Raw genomic sequence first — 3,392 nt, forward strand, 5'->3', positions numbered from 1 at the left:
CACCCCTAGCCTGTCCTCATCACAGACCAAAAAATCATTACCTCTCATCCTCTTCCCATCCATCATCAATTCACATTCATCCTCCTCAGGTTCATAGTTTCTTTTCAAAGCAGAAAGAGAGCTAGAAAGCTTACCTACCTCAAGCTTAGCTTGAGCCCTTCTCTTCCATCTCGAGGATCTCTTGCTTTCTTGAACTTCTTCCTCTATATTAGGACTTTTTCTTTCCAACTACACCTTGCTTTCATACCCAACCTTTTGACCATCATTCTCACATTCATAGACATTTGGCCTTTCCTTGATCACCACCTGCAATTTAACTGTAGATTGTATCTCCAGACCACCATTCAATTCGTCCCCTTCATTTACTACCTCATTTTCCATTCCACCCCCTTTTAACTCCTCTCCCTTATCCACATTATCACAATTAGTTCCTGACTTTTCCTTCTTTTCTTCATTAAACTCGCTTCCTCTTTTATTCATGCCCTTAGCATTGCCTTTCCTAGTTTGAGGAATAACTCTTAGCCAAGCACCATACTAACTAGAATTCCCCTCCCTTTCCTTACATCCATCCTTCTCATGAATAATCCTTCCACAATTAAAGCAAATCCTAGGCAATTTCTCATACTGAAATGGCACCCAGCTAGATCTTCCCTCCACAACAATGGTTCTTCCACGAGCTAAAGGCCTTCTTAAATCACAGTCCACCTTCACTCTCAAACACCTCCCCCAAGCCACACCATCCTCTTGTACATCTACCTCCATAACCTCCCCCACAGATCTTCCAATTACCTCCCCCATTTTCTTATTCATATAACTCAGAGGTAAATTCAGCATCTGCATCCACAGACAAGCATGATCGAAATCAAACTGACTAGGCTGCGATTCCCCATCAAAATCCTTGAGAACAAACAAATGGTTATCAAACAACCATGGACAACCATCAAGAACTCTCACTTTATCTCTTCGATTGACAAAAGAAATAACAAAACAATTACTCCCAATATCATGAAATTCTAACGGTTTACCAACCTTCCACATCTTTTCCATCATCGATCTGACAATATCCCTTCCAATCTTTCGATCCGAAATCACCTTCCCAACCAAACTTCTTTCGCCCTTCAATTTTGTCAACCCTACCACATCCTGTTGAATTTCAATCGAACTCTCCTCCTCATCATTCAACTTCAACCTTCTCCACACATCCTCCATTTCCTCCATCGCACTCCTCTGCTCACCACGTAAGCAAAGAGATCCTCTCATCCTCCCTTCCTCAGTTGAGGAAGATGACTAACGACTTCACCTCTGTCACTTTCCAAAAAAGGAAAACGGTTGAGAGAATACTCTAATAATTTAATATATAGTTGAGAGAGATTAGAAGGGGCCAAATACTGACTTTTATGTAGTCTATGATCTTATATAAATGTCTTTTAAAATAATGATATTTGAATACTTTTATATCACTTACCATCTATATGATATAATTTGATTTATATAATTCAAATACTCAATCATCATGGCCAGATAATGCTACCTTGGTTGTAAGAAAGTCATGCCATGTTGGGGTGGCCGCAAGGTGCCGACCATGGTAAAGATCCTAAAATATTTTATTTGATTTTAAATAAGATTTTGATCTACAAAAATTTGAAAATCCTCTTGAAACTCCTTGAAATTATCAAAACTCTCTTCTAACTCCATCATCGAAAATTCTTTAGAACTCATAAAAAATAAAAAAAAATAAAAAAATTAATTTTTTATTTCCAAAAAAGCTTGCCTCCAAAAATATAAAAACAAACATGGATGAATTATAATGACACGCCGAAGACTCTTTTACGACTTTGAAGGCAATTATGTGAAATTGAAAGATTCAAATTATGAAGATTTAAACATTTTTTTATTAGGTGACACTATCTTATTAGTTGGTTCCAGAAGAGATCTAAGATATTTATAAGGATATCATTATTATAGATATGTAAATATATATATATATATATATATGATGATATAAAATGTAAGCCTAAAAACTTTATTTAAAAGCCAGTTTTACTATAAATTAGTCACCATTCAACAGCACACCTCATACCTGACAGTTTTTTTATAAGATGTGGAGTGTGGATAGTAAATAGTGATTGATAAGAAAAATTATTCAAAACCCAATAGTATTTATGGGAGAAGGTCAGCTCATTTTGATGTTTAAGATCTTGCCAGTTAAAGTTGTTAAGTGACTTGGCCCGTGGAATTAGAGGCAAGCCCTAGAGTTTAATTGAAACCATTAAAAAGTCCAGCCCATTTATTAGAGTCCAAATAATGACCCAAGGAGAAATCCTAAAAGTCCTAAAAGTCCAATATATATATTTATGGAAGCCCAAAAACTCATTTAAAAGCTCAATAATATTTATTGGAGTTCGGCTAATTTTGAAATTTAAGACCCGGCCTGTTAAAATTGTTAAGTGACTTATCAATGTAATTAGAGGCAAACCCTAGAGTCTAGTTGGGCCCATTAAATGGTCCAATCTATTCATTAGAGTCCAAACAAGGACCCAAAGGAGAGACTCGGCCCGTTAAAATTGTTAAGTGACTTACGGCTAGTTTGGGATATTCATTATTTTATTATTATTTTTCACTATTATTCACTACTATTCAATATTCTATCATTACATTTTTACTACTATTTACAAAGAGTAATTCTATATACAATAGTGAAGTGCGTAAACGTCGTGTAATCGTTTTGAAAAATAGTAGAGTCCACAGTTAAAAAATTAATTTTTTTATGTGGATCCCATGTTTTATTCATTTTTTTTCAAAGCGATTACACGGCGGTTATACAATTCACGGTTGCAAATATATTTTCTCATTTACAAAATATTTGATATCACCTCACTATCCAAACACAACCTTAGCCAATAAAATTAGAGAGGCAAACCCTATAGTCTAGTTGGGCCCATTAAATGGTTGAATCTATTTATTAGAGTCCAAAAAAGGACCCAAGGAGAGACCCTAAAAACCCATGGGTTAAGCCCATAAAATAGACCCAAGCCATGTGTATTTAAATGAACCAAGAACCATGGAAAAGGACCCATAACCCAGTTCGAAAACACCCTACCCAACTGGTTATATACATAATGGAGCCCATGCATCAGCATGATCTCCTTCTTCTAGAATTGCCACAATGCCCAACTTTTCCTCCTCCCAAGCACACGGACCACACGGCATACCATTGTCTGGTACGTAGATACTATTGTCGTACTGGGAATATCTATCCTTTCCAAAGTTAACCAAAATGGGTCATATATATCTTCCTTTAATGTCCCTTAATTCCCTTAGTCTCATTACTTGGTGTCCTTCTCTTATGGCTAACAGTTGTAGAACCAAGTTAATCATGAGCTCCAACTCCT

At 36.1% G+C, this 3,392-nt stretch overlaps 1 protein-coding gene across 1 annotated transcript; it reads right to left on the minus strand.

The window, feature by feature from the left end:
* Nucleotides 1-534: 534 nt before the first annotated feature.
* Nucleotides 535-1,218, minus strand: LOC121244232 (uncharacterized protein At4g02000-like). Its single transcript, XM_041142253.1, has one exon. The coding sequence runs from the start codon at nt 1,216-1,218 to the stop codon at nt 535-537; it is 684 nt and encodes a 227-aa protein (XP_040998187.1).
* Nucleotides 1,219-3,392: the final 2,174 nt, after the last annotated feature.

Source organism: Juglans microcarpa x Juglans regia, chromosome 8S, assembly GCF_004785595.1.
Source record: "Juglans microcarpa x Juglans regia isolate MS1-56 chromosome 8S, Jm3101_v1.0, whole genome shotgun sequence".
Lineage (NCBI taxonomy): Eukaryota > Viridiplantae > Streptophyta > Magnoliopsida > Fagales > Juglandaceae > Juglans > Juglans microcarpa x Juglans regia.